The sequence below is a fragment of the Peromyscus eremicus genome, chromosome 17 (genome assembly GCF_949786415.1).
Source record: "Peromyscus eremicus chromosome 17, PerEre_H2_v1, whole genome shotgun sequence".
In the NCBI taxonomy this organism is placed as follows: Eukaryota; Metazoa; Chordata; class Mammalia; order Rodentia; family Cricetidae; genus Peromyscus; species Peromyscus eremicus.
In genome coordinates, this window is record NC_081433.1 from 52,891,572 (window position 1) to 52,912,894 (window position 21,323).

General features: G+C 44.8%; 1 protein-coding gene across 2 annotated transcripts in view; it reads right to left on the minus strand.

The window, feature by feature from the left end:
- Klhl2 (kelch like family member 2) overlaps window positions 1-21,323 on the minus strand; it is a 109,967-nt gene that overhangs the window by 15,152 nt on the left and 73,492 nt on the right. For both annotated transcript variants that reach the window (XM_059244512.1, XM_059244513.1), the window contains 3 exons: window positions 9,241-9,350; window positions 4,951-5,067; window positions 3,492-3,641 (listed from right to left, as the gene is read on the minus strand). In XM_059244512.1, coding sequence (XP_059100495.1) covers window positions 3,492-3,641; window positions 4,951-5,067; window positions 9,241-9,350 — 377 coding nt within the window. The remainder of the gene's footprint in view (window positions 1-3,491; window positions 3,642-4,950; window positions 5,068-9,240; window positions 9,351-21,323) is intronic.

The following is a 21,323-nucleotide window of genomic DNA, read 5'->3' on the forward strand; positions in this document are numbered from 1 at the left end:
GGGGGGGGGGTTTGTGGACACTGAGTATGCCTGCAGAGGCCGGAGGATAAGGGTACTGGGTGCCAAACTCAGGTCCTCCGCAAAGTGCAGTACGCACTCTTAAACACGGAGCCATCTCTCCAGCCCCCAGAATATTTTAAAATCCTCAATCAGCACACTGACTGATAGATTTCACAATTCTCAAACTGAGATTCGTTATGTTCACATCGAAAGGAGAACAGCGGGAACATCTTCGTTTGACTTCTCCAACAGAGACCAAGTCGGGTAGAGCTTTGTCCTCCAAGCATCAGAGGAAAGGAAACAGGATGCAGGCAGGAGAGGGCAGAGAGCAGGGGCATCAGGGAAGACACTGGGAAACCTGAGTGCTGGGATCAGCACAGGGGCTGTTTGTATCATGGGTCGGTACTTATCCGTAAAAGACACGTAGCCCGACCTGAGGGCCACACACGTGTGTGTCACAGCACACAGGGATCAACAGGATGGGGACAGCGGATACTGTAGGGAGAAGTTAAAGGAAACAATGGAGGAAGGTGAGAGGCGGGGCGACAAGGAAATTCAGTTTATCCTGAATGTAGGTCACTTAAACTTCCTTCACCCAGAAACACATCCATGTTACTCCACCAAAAAAAGCAGGGCGGGGGGGGGGGGGGGGGGACACGACACGCGCTAACAGAGATAACGAAGTATGCAGTAGCAAAACACATACAGTGGGGTTGGAGAGATGGCTCAGTGATTGTGAGCATGTGCTGCTCCAGTAGAGGACTGGAGTTCAGTTCCCACACCCAAGTTGGGTGGCACACAACTGCCTGGGACTCTATCTCCAGAATATCCAATCAATGCCCTCTTCTGGATTTCACATGTACCGGCATGCACATGCATATTCATACACACAGACACATACATGAAAATTAAAAATAAATCTGAAAAGCATACAGTTTCTCATTATGACATCCAACTACAGAGATGCTTCACACAATCCTCGTATAGTTTACCTAGGATGCAAAACTAATGTGTGGGACTAAGAAGTCATATGTGTAATTAGTGAGCGCTAGTCAGAAAGGAACACAAGAAAACACATTTACAGTGGGACTGCATCGGAATTTAGAGTAATTTCCTCTGTATTCGTTTGACCCTTCGGGATCACAATAAAGATATCTTTACTACAAGATACACGTGCAGATAACATTAAACCTGCTTCATGCCTACCTACTTACTTAGAATAAACCCTGAGTATAACCACTGTAAAATGATAAACGGTACCATAGAAAAACTGCCCACACAGGCACCTTTTCCAAAAGCCCTGTGCATAAACAAACATCTCAGAAGGGACGGCGCATCCAGAAGATGCATACTCCGAGTCACAGTGCTGCTCAAACTGTCGGCCCTGTCTGCTGCCCGTCCCACGGCAAGGGAGGGAAACCCGGGTAAGTGAAATGCCAGAGAACCTCCATGAATCCATGTGCACACCACAAACAACAGCTAAAACATGGACAATCTGGAGCTATCTAAAGTGGGAAAGGGAGGCCACACCAAAGAGGCCCGGGAGAAATTAACTGAAGAGATGGCTTAAGCCCTACAAAGAGAAAAATAAAACACTGGACAGGATTCTACCAAGGGCTCTGTAGCTCTGCGAAAGTGCCACGTACAGCCTGGAAATGAGACAGAATTCATCTTCATTCTAAAGGCCTCTCTGCAGTACAGCTGAAGACGCCAGGAGAGGATGGAATGTGAGCTAAGGAGGCTTTTACATTTCCCCCCTCACAGATATGAAATATTTATGAAGTATTGAAATTGGGGGGCAGTGATGAGATGGCTCAGCAAGGGGCGGGGCTTGCCACCAAGCCTGAGGATGTGAGTTCAACCTCTGGGAGCCACACAGGGGAAGGAGAGAATGGACTCCCAAGCTGTCCTCTGACATCCACGTGTGCACCTGCATGTGTGTGCACATGCACACACACACACACACACACACACACACACACACACACACACAAAATGTAGAAAGACTAACAAGCATGAATGAAATGGCAACTTGGGGCTGGAGAGAGGGCTCAGTGTGTAAGAGCACTTCACTTGCTGCTGTTCCAGGGACCCTGGGTTGGGTTCCCAGTATCCACACGGCAGTTCACAACCATCTTTAACTCTATAGTTTCAGGAGATACTAAGTCCTGGTTTCTGCCAGCACCAGGCAAGTATGTGGTATACAGATATATATATATATATATATATATATATATATATATATATATATATATATATATATATATATAGAGAGAGAGAGAGAGAGAGAGAGAGAGAGAAATAGATATAGATATGCAAAACCCTCATATATACAAAGAAAAATTAAAGTCTAAAAAATATTTTTTAAAGAAGAAGTATAGGAGCCAGGCGGCAGTGGCACACGCCTTTAATCTCAGCACTCAGGAGACAGAGGCAGGCGGATCTCTGTGAGTTCAAGGCCAGCCTGGTCTATAAAAAGATCCAGGGTAGGCAACAAAACTACACAGAGAAGCCCTGTCCTCCAAAAAAAAAAAAAACCAAAAACAAAAACAAAAAAAAAGAAGGAGGAGGAGGAGGAGGAGGAGAAGAAGAAGTAGTCGTAGTAGTATAGGGACCCATTAAACTGTAGACAACAAGGAATAGGAGCAGGAACTGACCAAGCTATTGATCATATTTCTTCCTAACATGCAAATCTAAGAAAACACCAGAATTTCAGTTAGAAACTACCTTGCTCACACAGAAATCTTGCTGTTCAGTCTAATTTCTCTCTTTTTGCCACTTGCTACTTTAATTAGAGGAACTCAAAAGAGACAAAAACCAACTGTCTTCCCTTCCAGAAGTGTGATGCCATGGAATTTATTTAGATTAAGTGATGGGGCTCTAGAGATGGCTCTGCTGTTTACAGTGCTTGCTGCTCCTGCAGAGAAGGCGTGTCCGGCTCCTAGCATCTATGTTGAGTAACTCACAACCCCTTGTAACTCTTCAGGGGATCTAACGCCCTCTTCTGGGCTCTGTGGGTGCCTGCACGTGTGTGTGTCTACACATAGACACACACACAAGTTTAAATAAACTGGGCTGGAACGCTGGCTCAGTGGTTTACAGCACTTACTGCTCTTTCAAAGGTGCACAATTCAGAATCCAGCACCCATACTGAGTGGCTCACAAATGCCTTTAACTCCTAGATCCAAGGAATCTGATGCCTCCTTCTGGCCTTCATGTGTACACATATCACACACAAATAAAATAATAAATCTTAAAAAGAACTGGAAAATGCTTTTTAAAAAGGTTAAATGAATCAAACATTCCCTATCCTTAGCATGGAGTCAACAGAGAATAAATCATAAATCCTACGGTGCATTCTTAGGCAGATTTCCCATGCAGAAAAAAAAACCTGAAACAACAAGGCATGGAAATTCAGATGACCAGAAGCATTAACAGCTTCCTGTGGGCCTCTGGATGGGGCAAGCACAACTGTGAACAATAGGTCCTACTTTGGGAAGGTTCATAGGTGTCCTCAGCCGGGTCCGCACGCTCTTCATCAGCATGCGCTGCTCTGTGGGCAGCAAGTGGTACTTCATGGCTTCAATGAGGTAATCTTTGCACGCGCTGCTGTTCTTCACCAGTGTCTCCTCTTCAACCCTCTGTGGGGAGAAAGCCGACAAGTCCTGTGAGGGGAACAGCTAGGAAAGGAGCAAACGGCTCCAGAAACAGACAGGGAATGAAGGAAAGCAGCCGCTGTCCTGTCCATACCCACTTCTGCTCGGGAATGTGACCTACAGAGAAAAACATCAACGAAAAGGACGGCCTTCAATCTTAACCAGAGAAAATTAACTCCGAAGATGACAGCGTCACACCCACCCATTTCTTGTCTTTAAAGAAGCCGAAGATCTGACAAGAAATCTTGGTGGAAAGGCAGGGCTGGGGATTCAGGACTGTCCCTTGGAATTCACTCCCCGCCCCTACTCATGGTGTCCCAACGTAAGTGAACAGAAGATGCAAAGATGTTGATTGGGGCTATTGGGAAAAACAGTGGGTTTTTCAGTTGGGCTAGGAAATGCTATTAGTTCATGATATTCTCTTCCAACACAGGAGGGCAAATGAAAAGAGACCGAAATACTTAAACACATTATACCTACATCAATTTTTATTTTTATTTATTATTTATTGCCCTGGCAAGTCTCAACCTCAACCTCAGTATGGGGATTTCCCTTCTTCTTCTTCTTCTTCTTCTTCTTCTTCTTCTTCTTCTTCTTCTTCTTCTTCTTCTTCTTTTTTCCCCCTTTTAAAATTACTACAGTATCTAGACACCACACGGACCATGTTAAATAACGAAACCTTAGGATGCTGAAACCTGATTTTGTTAATCAAAAATGTCTTTTTATAAATGGTTTCAGCTACAGAATCAAATGCCGAGATGTTCCCAAAAGACTGCTAATAAGCCAACGGAGAGCAAATTAAAAATACTTCAAGGATGACTAAGAATCATCCATTCCTGTTTATTTCAGCCTGCTTTTCTTCAGCTCAGAAATAAAGAAACCACAGACATGTCCCTGCGAAATTACGAAGCAGAATTAAATAGCAAGTGGGTCAAATCTCAAAAGCCCACTCCTGTTGGGCGGAGTCTATTAAAGGAAAAAGGTAGGGAGATGTTAGTGCAGGGTAGAACTTGGGCATATTTATTTACATGCACTCAGAGGGGCACAGATGACGCCTCAGAACGCTTCTCATACTTTCCTGAACCAGAGAGAGGGTGGAACCCACTTTCTAGGAACAGGGATGGGCTCAGAGGGAGCTGCCAAGGTGCCAGGTGCCCTAACTGTCCTCTTTCCGACACTCTGTAGTCTGAAGCCCTCCCCAGGTGTGAGGAGCTCTACATGCTGCCATCCAGGCCTGCAGATGCCGTCCGTCCGTCCGTCCATCCGTATCCCTATGATCGGTGTGTGCACTCACCTGAACCAAGTACTCCCGTGGAAGCAAGGGGAGCCGGACGTGTTCCATGAGCCGAGCCATGAACTCCTGCCTTACATCCTTATCATGGTTTACCCAGGCTATTACCGCTTCAAATACCTTAAAAATATGCAGAGAGAAAAACATGAGTTATATGCCAAAGCATATAGATATAATATCATGAAATATATCTTCTATACAGCGCTGCTAACACTGAGAATCTATGGATCAAAACTCTGAAGTCTTGACTTGCAACACACCAAGACACTCATTGCATTAGCTTCTCTCTCTTCCGACATATGTCAGCCTAGTCAGTACTTCATTAGGCTCTGTGTACACTCAATAAGCACTCTTAATTTCGTATTTTCTAAGCGTTTCTCCTATGTCATCATAAATCTTACTGAACCTGAACGGTAGCTGTGAGAATATGATAACACACAACTTTCTTCTCTGTAGTTCCAATTATAGACTTAAGCTCCTTTAGAATAAAACACCCAGGATAATAAAGCACAGAGACAACCCCCGCACCCTGCAACAAAACACCATGACCAAGGCAACTTGTAAAAGAAAACATTTAATTTGGGGCTCATGGTACAGGGGGTTAGAGTTCATGACCATCACGGCAGAGAGCATGGCAGTGGCAGGCAGGCAGGCACGGCTCTGGAGAGGTACTGAGAGCTTACACTCTGACCCACAAGCAGGAGGCGCAGAGGACTAACTGGGAATGTCTTTGGAAACTTCAAAGCCCACCCACCCCTCGCCCCAGTGACTCACTTCCTCCAACAAGGCCATACCTTTAAATATTCCCCAAACATCTCCACCAAAGGGCACCAAGTATTTAAATATCTGGACCTATGGGGGCCATTCTCATTCAAACCACCACCACATGTACTGATTCATCTTCGCCGTTAATGTAGCTGGCTTTAGAAATACTCCTCGGTATGTCTGTGAAGGGGTTTCCAGAGAGAAAAAACTGAGGGACGGGGGAACCACCCATCTTAACCACCTTTGCATGGACTGGGGACCCAGATGGAATAAGTAGGGGGAAGAAGAAGGCCACAGGGTGCTAGCATCCCCCTTCCTCTGCTTCCTAGCCCCCACAACAGGCAATTACTGCTCCACGATGCCCCCCTGTCGTGAGAGCCTTGTGGGAGGCCAGCTGGGAGACCAGCTCCCACATTTTACCCCAGGGTACTCATGAGGAGTGAGGGATAAGAGATTTCGATAGAAGGACAGAGGGGAGAGAAACAGAAACACAGGACAGCCTCGGGAGGGTCTGGATCATTATCCACCAGCCCCTTCTATCTCTTCTAAAGGGCTATTTATAGGAATGCCAAGGGGTGGAGCAAAGACCTCCCCCAGCTCAGCCAAGTGCAGACCCTTTCCCATCACCTAGTAACCACACACATGGTCAAGCAATCCTCTAAAGCAGCCCTGCTGGGAAAAGCAAGCTTATATCCCACTAGGAAACCTTTGTGGGCCTCCACAGAGCCTGAACACTGGAACCTCGAGCCAAAAGAATTCTTTCTTCTTTGTGCTGTTTCTGTCCAGTCTTGTGATCCCAGCAACAGAAAAGGAACAAATAAACGCACCCTTAGAAATAACTCATTCTTTCGGTTTACAAACAAATTTTGGACTTTGATACTTATAGATCAGGGTCTAGGCAATAGGTTAGGCCTCCTTTACCAGAACAGAACACACTGAAATGTAGTAACTTGGCCATTTTCACAAACAACAGGGAGAGCATCACTACACAACATGTTCCTCTGAGGAAACTAAGCCGCTAATAAAGAGGCAATGCCTTTTACATAACTTCCTCCCAGACGGATGGATACATTTCCTGATAAATCTTTAAAAGGTTGCAGGAAACGTATGGCAATATGCAAATGGTTACTGGAAACAAAAACAGGTTATTTTGAGACATTGTGGAAGCTAAAAATAGTGCGCACCCTAATTATCATCTGTCTTTAATTCATCCTGTCAACAAGGACTTACTAAATACTTCCGTGCGCCAGGTGCCAAAGATAACGAAGTGAAGAGAGTCCACGCTCTGTCAACTCTATCCACTGCTGTTCAGTTCTCTCAGTTCTGTGCCCCTGCTTCCACTGTCTGGGATCAGAGTCTCCTTCCATAACCTCAACACTCCCCTGTGTGGCACTCACGCCACAGGAGGGCTCCTGCTCACCACCGCCATGGTGAAAGCTAGTTTCTGCGGTTCCCCCAGTCAGTCTCATCTCCGAGGACTCAACACCATTGTGTAATAACTTTCCGCAATGAATCTCCACTATCTCTATGCAACCAGCAGAGCGTGTACAGTAGAAGCAACTCTGTGACTTCTGAAGGTGGGTGGGTCAGAGGAAGCCAGCAACTTTCCCTTTGATAGATAGCTTGAATAGCTTGTTGTGACAGCCATGTATGCCACATAAGAAGCAGGGTTACCTACAGCAATTACCACACCACGAAAACCTCCAGCAAGTGACGAAAGAGGAAGCGAGAAGACAGATGAGATTTGGAGACAGACAGACAGCAGCACTACCCCCCAGCTCTCGAGCCTGACATGTCTATGAAGGGGTAACTTTGGACATTTAAGATTCACGAGAGAGCATGTGGAACAGAAAGGAAGTCCCAGATTTCTGCTCCAGTAAAATCAGGCCAGACACTTTTAGTCATCTGGACCACTCTGGCTGAAGCCTTGCATGCTGGAGAGCAGAAAAAGGCTGCCCCTGCTACATCCTCCACGAAGTCTGACCACTGAATTGTACACGCGATAAAAATGGGTATGGAGTGTGCCACTACATTGCAGGGTGGCTCATTAGGTATCAGCACAAAACCAAAGCAGTCCTCACGATCTTTCTCTAGCGCAAGGCTCATTGTGGCTTCCAGCTCCTGATGAAAGCCTGGAAGTAGCTCTTTAATCACCACAAGAAAGGTCAGGATATTTAACACAGCTGAAGGCCTTCCTGACGGTCCCTGCCCACTTCATTTCCTATTACTCTCACAGACATACTCCAATCCTTGAGCAACCACTCCCCCACAGCCTTTACATTTGTACAGTCTGATCCTCCCTCCTGACATGCTTTTCCCATCCCAATCCATCTCCATTTCTCTGACATACTCTAGCTCGTTTTTTAAAGACCTGGATCCTACCCCTGAACCAAGCTGAAGAAGTACCAGCCCTCCCCTTCTCTGTTCGCCCCTGCAGTGCCCCGAACAGAGCTCCATAATCACGGATGTGGCTTAAAGACCTGGATCCTACACCTGAACCAAGCTGGAGCACCAGCCCTCCCCTCTCTGTTCGCCCCTGCAGTGCCCCGAACAGAGCTCCGTAATCACGGATGTGGTTGCTCCACTGGTTTCCCACTCGTCTATGACTAGAGAAGTCTATTCTGTCAGTCTCATATCCAGGGCCTGGAGACAGTGACTGGGCTCCGGCAGGCACCCAGTCCTCATCTAGTATGTTCACAGTAGTGCCACCCTCCTCTAAACTGCTAGGATTGTGAACGTCACAGCTCTGCATATTTTTTCACATTGGAAATCCTAGAGAGAATGTGTGTTTTTATCCCCAGATGGGACGAATGTCCCAAGAAATAGAATCAGAGCCTCTATAATGTTAAACTCCAGCTATATATATACCATTTCTATACGCTTCTATTTGTTGTTTTGGTTCGACAGGGTCTCTCAAAAGCCAGGTAGCCCTGGCTGCCCTGGGTCTACGTAGACCAGGCTGGTTTCAAACGCAAACAGATCTGCCTGCCTCTGCCTCCCAAGAGGTGGGATTAAAGATGTGCATCATCATGCTCAGCTCCGTAAGCTTTTGTCCCCCGATTCCTACACGCTAAAAACTGCCCAGAGAAAACAGAACTGTAGCCCAAGCTTCTGTCTCCAACCATGGGAAAGATCCCGGAAAGCGATGAAGGCAACTGGAAATGTAGGGTCAGAAAAAGCAATTGCATGGGGGGAAGGGAGAGAGGGAGAGAGAGAAGGAGGGAGAGGAGGGAGGGAGGGAGAGTAAGGAGGGAGGGAGGGAAGGAGGGAGAGAGAGAGGAAGGAAGGAAGGAAGGAAGGAAGGAAGGAAGGAAGGAAGGAAGGAAGGAAGACAGTGACTGGACGCCCCCAGAGGTTGTCCTCTGTTCCACACACATTTCCTGACAACCCTGCCCCCAAAAGGAAAGGAAATGAAAGGCAGGAAACTGGCCAGCACCACAGAAGGAAGTGGAAGGGAAGATGGGGGCAGACAGAGGAGGAAAAGGAAAAGGGGGAGGGGTGGAGGGGAAGAGCAAAAGTGTCACTTGCCTTCTCTTCTGAGGAAATGGTAAGTTTGTCACTTGAGATTAAGCTGCACACTTGCTCGATGCCGAGGTTGAGAAACTCTTCACTCAGTACGACATCTGCAAAATGTTGCTCTGTTGGAAAGCCAGAAAGACAGACCATCAGCACCAGCCGAGCGAGTGGGCCACATCTCTCAAATAATCCAAGGGAAGGAAAACCCACCACATGGCTTCTGGGCGAGAAGAGGTCCCAAGCCTGCCTGAGTGGACACTCACTGGGCAGAACTGCCTTAGGGCTGAACACGGCACATGTTATACAGCTACTTGTCGCGTAGCACGACACTGTCACTGTTTAAGTCTATAAAGCTTTGTCATCACACAAAGCACAGGGTAACATAAACCCACATCCTTGAATGTGGTCCGCAAAACATCAAAGGGCTCTAGAACACTACAAAGGGAGAAAACCGCTTGTTTGAAACCAAACAAAAAGCCTTAAACGCTGCTCGAAATAAACACATGGACAGCATTAAAACAATTAGTGGATTAAAATAAAACAAAAACGAAGGTTTACAATGTAAGTCTAAATTCTATATAAGTAATTTATTTGGGAACAAAATGATTAATTGTATACCTCAAGTCCTTCCCAAGAAAGTGATAAAATTGGTAATTCTTAAAACACTCAAACCCTCTCCCTGATTTTCTAACTATCCCTGTTTGTGATGGGTATCAATACAATGACACAACTCTATTAACATCATTAATGAGTTGAAAGCTTATAAAGAACATATCCTGTATAAGACAGCTTTTTTTGCAAGTCCATCTCTCTCTCACACAAAGTGTGAGCTGGAACTATAAGACCGTGGCCTGGTCTTTGCCACACTCGGGCACATCAAGTTCAAATCTCAGCTCTACCATGTGCCAGCTTGTAAAACATGGGGTAATGACGTAATTCCCTGTATCATGGCTTCCACACACGTAGAGGCTCAGAAAAATACCTTACATAATAAGAATGCTGTGAGTATTCATACATTCTTGGCTTATAAAGCATGAAGGACTATGTATGGAGGAGGCTGAGAACTCTGTAACAGTGCCTGTTAGCACCACGACCTCCAGGAAGTCCAAAATGTATGCTGGAGAGTCTACATTGTCTCCCACTCGCTCTTCCCAATTATCTACACTCCAACAGGACCTTTGAAGGACTCTCTAAGGTGAAATAAAAGATTCCTTTCAACACACATTTGAAGACACCCTGAAGATTATCACCTTGCTCTTTAGAATATTTGAAAAATAGAATGTGCATTTCAACAAAGCTCCTGAATACCTATTTACTTTATAAAAGGATCCTCGCAAGATGACTTCAAACACAATGCGCTGCACTCTGGATAATTACAAAATGATTGGATTTACAAAAATTCAACAGACACAGTTCTTTTCAAATTCAGTGTCTGGGTTAGGCAAGCAAAATATCACACTGAAATAAACATGAAAACGAAGATTGAATTTCTTTTGTTAAAAAAAAAAAGGGGGGGCCCAGAAATTGCCCCACACAAACTGATTCTGGCAAAGAAGTGCTGGTGACTGAGTGGAGCAAGGGTGATCCTTTCAGAAGCCAGGACAAGTGGCCATCCACACACGGAAAACCATCGAGATCAAAACCTCGTGGCTGTCCCAAAAATTAACCCAATAGGGATCACACAGCTGTGTTGGGAGCATGAAATGTAAGAGTCCTAGAAATTAGACAAGAGAAAACCTAGCAGATCCCAACATTGACGACTTTGCTGACACAGCACAGGAAGCAAGACATCAAACAATTAGTCAGCTTTCATTAAAACTAAATCTTCAGCCCCAAACAATGGTGTTATAAAATAAAAAGATAAGTCATGACCTTCAAGAGAAATTTCTAGAAAACATTTATCTTACAAAAGACCATTACGTAAAACACAGAACTCTTAAAACTCAACAAGAAAATAGCCCTATTCTGCAAGTGGGCAACAGATCTGTGCAGATATTTCATCAAAGATTATATAAAGGTGAAAAGTAGGCACATCAAAAGACGCCATCATCTTGGACCATCGCCACATACAGCAGCCTTAGGCTGCCCAGGGGCTACAGGGTGAGACCCTATCCCCAAACAAACAAAACACCCAAACACTGATGACATGGAATACTAACAAAGATACAGGGCGACAGAAACCCTCCTTGCTGTGCTTCCAGAAAGAAAAAGGAAAAACAAAAACCAAAAACTAACTTGGGGACAGCAGGTAAAAAAAAGCCTTGGCCACAGGCTGACCTTGATCTCCAGAACTCACATCTGTGACAGCAGGACACCCAAGTCAAGATGGGAATGCAGAGATAAGAGAATCCCCCAAAAGCTCCTGGGCCAGCTAGCCTGGAGTAGGCATCAAGTGGAAACAAGACAGCTGGCCTCAAAAACAGGGTAGAAAGAGAAAACTGACTCCCCAAATTGACCTCTGACCTCCACATATGCCATGACATGGTGTGCCCCCCATAGTAATAGAATAAAAGCCTACACACAATAATTTGCAGCAGCTGAATAAACTTCCACTGTCTCTATGAAGCACATTTTCACTATCTATTATTGCTCTGCGGATGGACATCCAGGCTGATTCCGTTTCCTGGCTATTGTGAACAGAGCAGCAACACGGATGAGCAGCATCTCTGTACGATATGGAGTCCTTTGAGAATATGCCCAGGAGCGGTATAGCTGGGTCACGTGGTAGATCTATTTTTAGCTTTCTGCGAAACCTCTACACTGATTTGCATAGTGGCTGCGCCAGGATGTACTCCCACCAACAGTGAATAAGGGTTCCTTCTCCCCTACATCTTTGTAGTCAGCCATTAAAACAAAATGAAATTATGAAAGTTGAAGGTAAAAACTATATCAAGTGCAATAACCCAGGACTGAAGGACAAATACCATGTCTCTCTCTCATATGCAGATCCTTACTTTCAGTTTTTACATATGTATATTTCTGCCAGAGTAAAGACCAAGAAACTAGAAAAGGACCCAGGAGATGGGGGGTGGGGGAGGCAGAAAGGGAGAGAAATTAAACACATGAGCTGTGAAGGGGGAAGGGGTGGGTATACTGGAGGTAGAAGGATGTAAGCTGGATGGGGAAAGAGAAACAGTAGCCGGTATGGGAAGGAATCAAGCAGAAACTAAGATGTATGGAAATGACACAGGGAGAGAGGCTACTTTGTTCACTAATTCAAAAATTTAAACTTAAAAAAAAAAAAAGATTTACAGCAGTTATAAAAGTGTATCAACACAACATGGAGTCATTTATACCATATTTAACCGAAATAAAGTCAAAGTGGCCCAGGAAGAAACCACTCCAGCTACATATGTCTTCCCCAAACTCAAGCCCAATTCAAAACTACAAGACCGGAGCTGAACTCCAAGATCCTAACTCTCACACAGAAACCATGGCAGCCTGCCAAGCAGAACGGGACAGCTCGTGTAAGATGCTGTCCTCCTGCCAGAACAATTTACATAACATTTTGCTTTCCTGATAAAACTCCAACACCGGAGCTGGAGACAGAGCTCGGTCAGTAAAGTGCTTAGACCTGAGTTCGATCCCCAGAAGCCAGGCATGGGGCACAACGAAAAGTCAGGCACTGTGGTGAGTCCTGGCAGTGGCAAAATGGAGACAAGAGGATCTCCAGGGCTTCTGAAGAGTAACAGCTGAGGCTCCACACACATGGAGTAGATGCATACACACATGCATGCATTCATGCACATGTGAGCACATGCATGCACACACACACACACACACACACACACACACACACACGCACACGCACACGCACACACACACACCCTTCCAAACTTTTCATTTCTTGCAGTCATATCTGTCTCCCTGGTCTATGCTCTCTGGCCTAGATTGTTATTTTTTGTATATTCCAAATTAACTCACCTGGAGTTTCATCTTTATATATTTCATGTGGACACACTTATTTACAACTTCAAAACACTCTGAGGTCACCAGGTACATCTTGGATACACAAACTACAGTAACACTATGTCACAGAGTTGGGGAGAAGGACCTGGTTCGTGCCAGGCAAGCACTACTGAGCCACCTATCACCAGCCCTCCTTCCATTTTTTATCTTCAGACAGCTTCTCACTAAGTTGCCCAGACTGGCCTTGAATCCACTTTGTAGCCCAGCTGGTCTTGAAACTGCAATTCTCCTGCCTCAGCTTCCCAAGTTGGTGCATCACCAGGCCTGGCTCACTGAATGGAGTATTACTGAGCTAATGAACCATAAAAATAAAGACCTTTAAGTACATATTACTAAGCAAAAGAAGGCAATCTGAACAGCTATTAAACTGTACAATCATAAGAAGAAGATACCCTAGAAATGGCAAAACTACACAGAAAGTTCAAGATCAGTGGTGCTTATGTCTGCACGGGAAGAGTGGGGATGAGAGAGGATATTCAGGACATGGCAACCGTTCTGTAATGGTGGGTATGTGTCATCTGTTAGGATCTATACAATGAACAACACAAAGAATGAACTCTAGCATAAACTACAGTTTTTTGAGATTAATTTTCCCCTTCCCTTTCCTCCCTCCAAACCCTCCCATGTACCACCCCCGACCCCGTTCTGCAAATTCATGGCCTCTGCTTTCATTAGTTGTTACTGGATAAATATATACAAATATACACTTATATTTATATATACACACACACCCCTGTTTAGTCCGTATAATGGTGTGTGTGTGTGTGTGTGTGTGTGTGTGTGTGTGTATGTGTGTGTGTGTGTGTGTGTGTTTTCAGGACTCACTGTTTGATACCGCGCAATCAATTGCTGTGTTCTTCCCTGGGGAAGGCTACCTCTTCCATTTCCAGCTTTCTTTGGTTGTCTATAGTTCTTTGTGGGCTGAGGCCGCAAAGGTTTTCCTCTGTCCAGTTTAGCATGCCAAACTACAGACTTTTACTAATAATGTCTCTACTGGCCTATCAGCTGGAAGAAGTATCCTACAGTGTTTCTAACAGGGGAAACTAACAGGGACAGAGGAACTAGGAGTATGTGGTAAATGTACTTTGTTCTAGTATTTTCTGTAAACCTAAATTTGTTATAAAAATAAAATCACTTTAAAAAGAAGAATGTATTGATAAACAACATGAATGACAAATTTATGGTTAAATTTGCAAAAGTTAATTGCAAAAAAAGGTCAAATTGGTATTGGAAAAATACAAAATAAGAATCAAGAGGTATCTAGTGTTTAAGGAACGGAAGTATAAAAAAAACTCATTTAGTGGAGTTTCGGGTTTAAAGAATTAACCACAATCCCTTCTACATATGACAGCACCATCCTACATTTCCCTGACCTCATCAGATGTTAATGCAAAAACAAAAAACAAAAAAAAAACAAAAACAAAAACCAAAATCATCATACTGAAGGTTTTTCTTTTACAAAAAAAAAAAAATTACTCATTTATTTATTGGTGTGTGTGCGTGTACGTGCATGCCAGCTGGGGGCGACGTGAACTTGCGTGAGTGAGTTCTCTGCTTTCACCACGTGGGTACAAGGGAGGAGACTCAGGCCACTGGGCCTGGTGACAAGCCCCCTTGCCTGTTAAGCCATCTCACCAGCCTTTTCTTAGACAGGTACAGTGGCTAGTGCCTGCGATCCCAGCACTTGAAAGACGGAGGCAGGAGAATTTCTGTGCGTTCCAGGCCAGCCTGAGCTGCAGAGACTCTTGCCTAAAGTTATGGGGACAATAAAATAAACAAAACACACACAGCAGCAACGTAGACGCTTGCCTGAATATTAAGAAAAACAGAAACACTGTTTAGTGACTAGTAAAGACAGGTGGAGGGGGCGGTGCAGTGAGTAAAGGCATTTGCCATCCGGCCTGGGGAGCTGAGCCCCATGCCTGGGTCCCACACGGTCGTAGTAGAGACTGATTGACCACAGTTGATCTCTGTCCCCTACACTTTTGCTGTGACATGTCTCCGCCCCATGCAAACCAAACAAGGAAATGTGGAAAAGGGAGAGAATCAATAGAAGAAAGCCTAACAAGACGGCACGTGGCACACACCGGAGGGGCTGAGGCAGGTGGATGAAGAACTGCAGGACGCGCTGAGTGCTACACAAGCCTAGGCAACATAGCAAGAGCCTGTGTCAAAAAAGCATTAACAAGGGCTGGAGAGATGGCTCGGTGGTTCACATCACTGGCCGCTCTGGCAGAGGTTTGGTTCCCAGCACCCCACGGTGGCTCATCACTGTTTCTAACTCCAGTTCAAAGGAATAGCATTCCTGCTTCTGGCCTCCAAGGTGGCTGCATGGATGTGGTACAAATACATGCATGTAGATACAACACTCATACATGTAAAATAATTGTTTAAAAAGCCTAATGACATTTTCCGTTTTTATTTTCAATTTGAAACACATTCTCGTGGATCCTAGGTTGGCCTAGAACTTGATATGTAGTCAACAGATGACCTTCAACTTCTGAACCACGTGCCTCTACCTCTTCTACCTCAGGTGACAGGCATGCACCCCCACACCCCGTTTACATGGTGGTGGAGGTGCAAGGCTTCGTGCCTGCTGGGCAAATGCTTCTCAACTGAACCCCATCTCCGGTCCTCCTAATGAGTGTCTTTCTACCAAAAGTTCTGGAACACTGAGGAACAAATTCACTTTGTGGAAAATACGGCAAACTGGCATATACCTCTAAAAATATTTATGTGCAGCAATCTGGAAATTCAAACAGAAAAATAGGCAGCAGCGACTGGACCTACGAGCTAACATAAACCTGTCCCCTCGGCCACAGCACTACTTCACTTTTACAAGTAGGTCTATAACAGTTTTTTGATAAGTTTCTTCTGCAAACTTAAAGTCTGAATCAAAGCAAGAGACTGCTAGACTCCTTGTCCTTCTCAAATGTATTCCAGCAGTGATGAAAAGGCTCTCCAGCAGGGATGAAGCTAATGGAGGGAACGAGACCTTTCTGGGCTACCACTACATATATTACCCTAGTCTCTGCTTTATGATCAGGGGGAAAAAAATGTACTCATTCAAAAACTAACTTGGTGAATTAAAAAAAAAAATTACATAAATTGGAACTTAGAGCATTAGTAAACTCCATCCCAAACTCCGAGATCTCAATTCATAGTGCACTCTTTACTAGTGTCTCAAGGAGGTCAAGAGGGCACAGGAACAGTCAGCTACTACAGACGTACTGACAAAACATCACAGCCAGCAGTGAGACAGAACCCCACGCCTTAACAACTATTAACAAAGCTGGTAGCTGGGTGAGGCAGCGCATTGGTGCATCCCCATCATCCCGGCAGTTGGGGAACACGGATAGGCGGATTGTGAGTTCAACGTCAAAGTCATCCTTGGCTACCACAGCAAGTGTGAGGCCAGCCTGGGCTGCTTAAGACCCTATCTCAAACATAACTTAGTCTAAAGGAAAAGCAAAGAAATGAACATTCCAGTTTAAAGTATCCACTTGCAGACACACACAGGCTTTAAAATTATTTCTAATTCTTACATACTTCCCACTACAACGATCTTTCCTCAGCAAAGTCATTACTATTCCCCATGTTTAACCCGTCTTTAGAACGCAGCAGGAAATTGCATCACCAAACACAGGGGGCGCTAATTGCTTTTTTAGACCTGCCTTTCTTCCTTCAGATTCCTGACATGTCTTGCTGCTGCACTAACTGTTAGACTGACTGTTACCTGGGACACGTTCCCCAGGACCAGGTATCCCAGTCAGGCAGGCGGCAGCAAGTGACTGGTTGAGTCCTGGAAGGCACAGATGGAGATAAACACCACTGGTCCTTAGACCTTCAGCTACAAGTAAATCATCTTGACAATGTTATCCAATCACAGCACTTACTGACAGTCACCACTGCAACACACTTCCACACATTGGCCTACAACCTGTTTATGGGAGCTGACTCCACCACACAAAGCAACATGGCTCATGCGTATCCTAAGGCCACCATCCCTGACCCAGCCCACGATGGCTTTCCGCTTGCTCCACTGAGCTCCTGAGGCCTCGGTCTCGTTACCCTCTCTCTTTCCTTTTTTGGTCTTTCCTTCCTTCTTCCCTCCCTCCTTCCTTCTATTTTCATATTTTTATTTTTTGAGAGACCGTCTCATTCTGTAGCCCAGGCTGTCCTCGAACCCACAGCAACCTGCTGCCTCAGCCTCCTCGGTGGGGGGGTTACAGGCCCCAGCCCCAAGGCCTCGCTCTACCTCTCCTCTTCTTTTACAATCCTGTACAATAAATAAAAAAAAAAAAAAGGTTTCGTGAAGAACAGGTTCTTGGTGTGACCTTCGGCTAGGCACTGCTAGAAACCAGAAACAATAAGACAAAACAAATCTCCTACATTATTATTATTATTATTATTATTATTATTATTATTATTATTAACTGGAATGGAACTCCACAATGGTCAGATCCATTATCAAGAGTCTTTGCACAATGTGCATACAGTCACACATTCACATACACAGACATGTATATGGATCTGTCAGTCACATTACCCACTGAAGTTTAGGCCCCAGGAGGCTTTGCAGAAGTGTCCCAGCCTTTTGACATTGCTACATGACATTGTCATCTACAAAGTTCACACTTGAGTACAGTGCAAAAAAACTGTTAACAAATCACACACACACACACACACACACACACACACACACAAAAAAAAAATCTCATAATATTTTAAGTAAGTTTATGGTTTTTGTGGTGCATGTGGTTTTCATGTGTGCATGAAGACTGTGGACAGGCTGGACATATCTTGGAGTAAGAAAAAAAATTATTTGTGTGAAGGCACCTACGCATAATCTCTTCGGAGTGCAGCAAGAGGCTGGAGAGACGACTTAGCAGTAAGGGTGCTTGCTGTACAAGCATGAGAACTATATTTGAGGTCTTATAATCCACATAACAAGCCAGGCATACTGTGAATGCCTGTAACCCCAGGTCCGAGGGGAGGGAGGGAGACAGGAGGATGGCGGGGTTAGCTGGCTTCCAGCCTAGCCAAGAAAATATAAATCAAGATTTGGGGAGAGATTCTGCTTCAAAGGTACAAGTGGAAATCAAGAGAGGAGGGCACTCTTCGCCTCCATGCATGTACATATGCACCCACACTCACACCCATATGAATGGGCACATACACTCAGGCATACACATACAAATAAATTTAAAACAGAGGGGCCAATGGGATGGCTCACTAGGTAAAAGTGTTTTGGGTTTTTTTTGTTGCTGTTGTTGTTTTGTTTTTTGTTTTTTGTTTTTCAGGACAGGGTTTCTCTGTATAGCTTTGCACCTTTCCTGGAACTCACTCTGTAGCTCAGGCTGGCCTCGAACTCACAGAGATCTGCCTGGCTCTGCCTCCCAAGTGCTGGGATTAAAGGCATGCACCACCACCACCCGGCGGTAAAAGTGTTTTTACACAAATCCAAAGGCCTGCATCTAATTGCCAGAATCCATGTAAAAGTGAAGAGGAGAAACTACTCCACGGAGTCATCCTCTGACCCCCACATGCACCCACATCTACATTCTTCATACACAAATAATAATAATAACAATTTTTAAATAAAGCAAATCTTCCACATTAGGGACAAAAGTTTAATTCCATATCTGTTAAAGAAAAACAAGTGATACCAAACTTTTAAGGGCAAAAGGAGCTGTACAAAAGTGTTATGGAAACATGCAATATCCAAAACACATCCCTAAATGGAACTTACTGGCCTTCTCAGCTTTGATTGAGATGAAACCATACTTAAAGTTTATGTGAGACTCACCACAGGGCAAGCTACTTCCCTACTGCACACACACACACACACACACACTGAGAGAGACTATGAATCTTATGTAATTAATAATGGCAATTCTCAATGCATATGCAAATAAATAGATATCAAAAATCAACTAAAAACACGTCTGATGGAAACCACAGGCAGACAGGAAGATAACTGCCCATCTGTTATCTTACATGTTTACATGCTGTTGATTCAAATGAATTATCTCTGGTGCTTAACTCATGACATGAAAAGCTCTTACATTACAACCACTACTAATAAAATAAAAATGATATGATGGAACATTTCCTCTCCCGCCTCAATCCACAAAACCATAGAGACCAAAGCGTCTTAAAAACTTTTACCATGATCCTCCCTCCCTCCCTCCCTCCCTCCCTCCCTCCCTCCCTCCCTCCCTCCCTCCCTCCCTCCCTCTCTCTCTCTCTCTCTCTCTCTCTCTCTCTCTGTGTGTGTGTGTGCGCCGGGCGGTGGCGGTGCACACCTTTAATCCCAGCACTCGGGAGGCAGAGCCAGGTGGATCTCTGTGAGTTCGAGGCCAGCCTGGGCTACAGAGTGAGTTCCAGGACAGCAGCAAAGCTACACAGAGAAACCCTGTCTCGAAAAACAAAAACAAAAAAAAGAAAGATTTTTATTTATATGCATGTGTGTGAGTATGTGCAAATGTGTACTGATGCCTGTGGAGGCCAGAAGTGGCCATCAGATACCCTGGAGCTGGACACACAAGCAGTTGTGCGCTGACCAACACAGATGCTAGGACTGTAACTCTGGTCAGAGCAGCAAGCATTCTTAACTGCTGAGTAATTTCTCCAGGCTCAAACCATTAATTCTTGATGCTCTACTTTTCTGCCTTTTATAACGCCAGTGTTACTTCTGCCTGTCACATTCAACAGAACAAAACCAATATGCATCTCTTGTGAACCTCCTGAAAATTTCATGAAGAGCACTGTATTTTCCCAGGTGTCCTTTCCTTGTTCTACAGACTCCTGATCTTTGGGAACTCTTTGTACAACAAGGCCAAAGATCTTCATTACTACACCAGCTACGAACGTAGACCTCAATTACCAGCTTTTTCCAAGAACATGGAATTCAGAAATGAACTTGGTTTTACAACTGTTACAGTTTCGATCTAAACATGTCGTTTGAAAGCTGATGTGATAAAGTTTGTGTTTCTGGCAATACTCTTGAGAGGGGAATAAATCATGAGGATGTTAATGTCATAAATGGATTAATTCATATTAGCACAAAGTACTCTTTGGGGGCAGAGTTTAGATGGAGGAAGTAGGTTCATGGGAGAGGTGTCTAGCTCTTTCTTTTAAAATTATTATTCATTATATGTATATGAGTGTTTTGCCTACATGTATGTCTGTGCATCACATGTGTGTCTGGTGTCCAGGAAGGCCTGAAAAGGGTGTTGGATCTCCAGGAACTGGAGTTGCAGATGGTTGTGAACCACCATGTACATTCTGGGAACTGAATATGAGTCCTCTGGAAGAATAGTGTTCTCAACACTGAGCCATCTCTCTGGCCCCTACAGGGTGCATCTTGTCCCAGGCATTTCCTCTTTGACTCCCGGCTTTCTGAAGCTTTCTTCTGCCGACATGCGCTACCCCACCACACATGTGCCCAGTGACAACAGCTTTGAGCCCTCCGAAGCCACGAGCCCAAACAAGCCCTTCCTCCGTGGCTTCTTCATGAACTTTGTCAGAGCTGAGAAGAACTGATTTAACACAATGACTGCGGTCTGATGTGGGCGGAACAGAACGGGATAACCAGTCTACATGTCTGGGGACATGATTAAATTACTGACTCTCACTGAACACACTGCCAACGAAGGGCCAAACAGGACTGGATTAACTTGCCTAACACAAGCCCAGTATCTGTCACAAAGTTCAGGGAAGGCATTCTTCACATCTCTGAGTAGGGCACAGTAAAAAGTGGCAGCCACCAGACTACAGCAAGAAATGTGCACACTCAAAGTGGCCGCCGCCGCCGCAAACACAGGACTGAAAGGAAGGTCATTTCAGAGTTGGATCTATCGCGCCTACTCCTGCTTACAATCTTGCTTATTTTGGAGCTAGAGAGAAAGTTCGGGGGTTAAGAACACTTGCTGCTCTTCCAGGGACCCAAGTTTGGTTTCCAGAACCTATTTCAGGTGCTTCAGAACTGTCTATAAATCCAGACCCTGGGGATCCAACGCCTCTGGCCTCCAGAGGCACCTGCTCTCATGTGTACATAGTACACACCCACATACAGATACGCACCTACATACAATTTTAAAAAGTAATAAATTGCTTTTAAA